At 36.3% G+C, this 2122-nt stretch overlaps 1 protein-coding gene across 1 annotated transcript; it reads right to left on the reverse strand.

Moving 5' to 3' along the window:
* Window positions 1–1558: 1558 nt before the first annotated feature.
* On the reverse strand, window positions 1559–2116 carry LOC104267501 (C-C chemokine receptor type 5-like; the record flags this gene model as incomplete). The annotated part of the gene is made up of 1 exon (XM_009876557.1): window positions 1559–2116. A coding segment is annotated over one exon (558 nt), but the record flags the coding sequence as incomplete, so codon positions are not given.
* Window positions 2117–2122: the final 6 nt, after the last annotated feature.

A 2122-nucleotide genomic window follows, 5' to 3' on the forward strand; every position in this document is an offset into this window, starting at 1 on the left:
TATGCAAAACTGAATAACTTAAATGGTTTGATAAGCAAAGATTTCCCTGTTTCACTTCCTGCTTTTACAAGCACTTGGCAATGTAAAATCTCTTTGGGGCTGTTTGAAACATTTGCTTCTTTGAAGTTGTTATTTAGAAGGCTATCTAGAGGAGCTGGGAAGCAGAAATTGCCTTGCTGGATAAGAACAGCAATCAGAATACTTCTAACTTCCTGTTCTCGAAACCCACATATCTTAGGCAAACTATAAGAAATGCTAAAAAGGACAACTTGGCTAAAATCAATTAATAGCGTGATTATGGTATGATCTTAAGCACTTGATTGTCCCTGTATTTATTTCATCTTTTCTGTGTATTCAAGTGCTCTGCAGGATCTGAGCTTTCAAAGGGAAGCCTAGTCATATTTGACCATCATGCTTTCTGTAAAACCCACAAATGGCTGAAAAAAACATTGTCATAGCCACCAAATGATTCTTGCTTCTAAAAAAGTGAGGCTCTATACCCTTGACTCTGTAGAACTGCGAATAATTTTACTTATCCATATGTTTTGATAACTTAAATATCTATAGCACATGCTTACCTTTAAAAACATCTGTCAGCCCTGTTCAGAAATCCTTTTCACACTTCTAATGCTGTTGTGATTTTTGCAGCCTTTAAGACTGCATTAATTTAATATTTTAATATTTTTCTCTTATGTAAGCTAGAAAAATGGCAAGCAAAATCACTACACTAAAAAGCTAAACCCCTGTTGACTCATTGTCCACATCCGATCTAACATGGTTAAAGCAATAATTCATTTTTAAAGTATTACAAACACATGGATTTTATGTTCAATGATAGGTCATTATACTATCTTTTTAATATGAATAGCATATAAACCAGTGGTTGATTAGAAGAGAGCCTTCTGAAATATCAAACACAAATCACTTAGATATCAACACCTAGTAGTTAAAACTATTATGAGAAAGATTCAAGAGACTGGTGCTCAATACAAAGGAAAATACACCTTGAAATATCAAAGTGTCTTCTCAATGTTTATAAACTTTCCCATAACACTTGTAAAGATCTTGTGTCACAGACCTCAGCAACTTAGCATTATTTACAGATATACACAGCCTGGCTAGTAAAAGATGTGACTAAGATGGAGTTTAAATGAGTGAATTAGCTTTGTGTAAAGTACACTCAAGAGATGTTTCCAATGAACCAGTATCAATTTCTAACCTCTAGTTCACTTCAGAAAATCAGTCTGAGCCTGCTAGCTTAAACCCTCAGCCTTTGTGTGTGTTTGGGCTGTTTACTACAAAACTCTACTTTTACATGCATGGAAAAAGAGAACACTTTTTCTGCACAGAATCCCATGCTAGCATATCTAGGTAGCTAATTTGATACATCCTTTTAGGTACAAATGTCCAAATGTATGAACAACTGCAACCTTTGGCAACAATATATTCTGTGGTCATTCGCAGCTGCCTAAGAGCCAATATCTGGGACAGCTTCTGCAGGCTTTCATCACAGACTTGATTTCGCAAAAGTCAATTCTGCTTTTTCTCTAGACACAGCTTACAATGCCACAGAAACTTCTTGTTCTCCAGTAGACTGCGTGTAGGTGGAGCTGGTTCCCTCAGCTGTGTCGGCATAGAAAATGGGACAGTGGTTACTGAAGTGGAATGCAATCTGCTTTCGGAAAAACTTATGAAGATACTTCCTAAATTTTTCTCCAGCAAAGGCATAGATTACAGGGTTGATACAACAGTGGATCATTGAGATTGTTTCTGTCACTTGGATTGCTTTGTGCAGTTGACCGCTGCCTTCACAAGTAGTGATGAAAAACGTACCTTGAAAATCACGCAAGAGAATGCAAATATTGTATGGTGCCCAGAAAAAAAAGTAGACAATCATAATGATAAAAATAAGCCTGACTGCTTTATTTTTCTTCTCATTCCTACATTGCAGTAATGTCTTTATAATTTGTGTGTAGCTGCAGATCATAACTAACATGGGAATAACAAGTCCCAGGATGTTCATTTTTAAGGTCAGAAATTGCTTCCACTCATTTCTCTGGTCTGGTGGATAGTGGGCGCTGCAAGTATAATGTGAATTTTCCTTTTGAGTTTTGTGAAACAC

This window comes from Apaloderma vittatum, unplaced genomic scaffold (genome assembly GCF_000703405.1).
Source record: "Apaloderma vittatum isolate BGI_N311 unplaced genomic scaffold, ASM70340v1 scaffold42259, whole genome shotgun sequence".
Taxonomy (NCBI): domain Eukaryota; kingdom Metazoa; phylum Chordata; class Aves; order Trogoniformes; family Trogonidae; genus Apaloderma; species Apaloderma vittatum.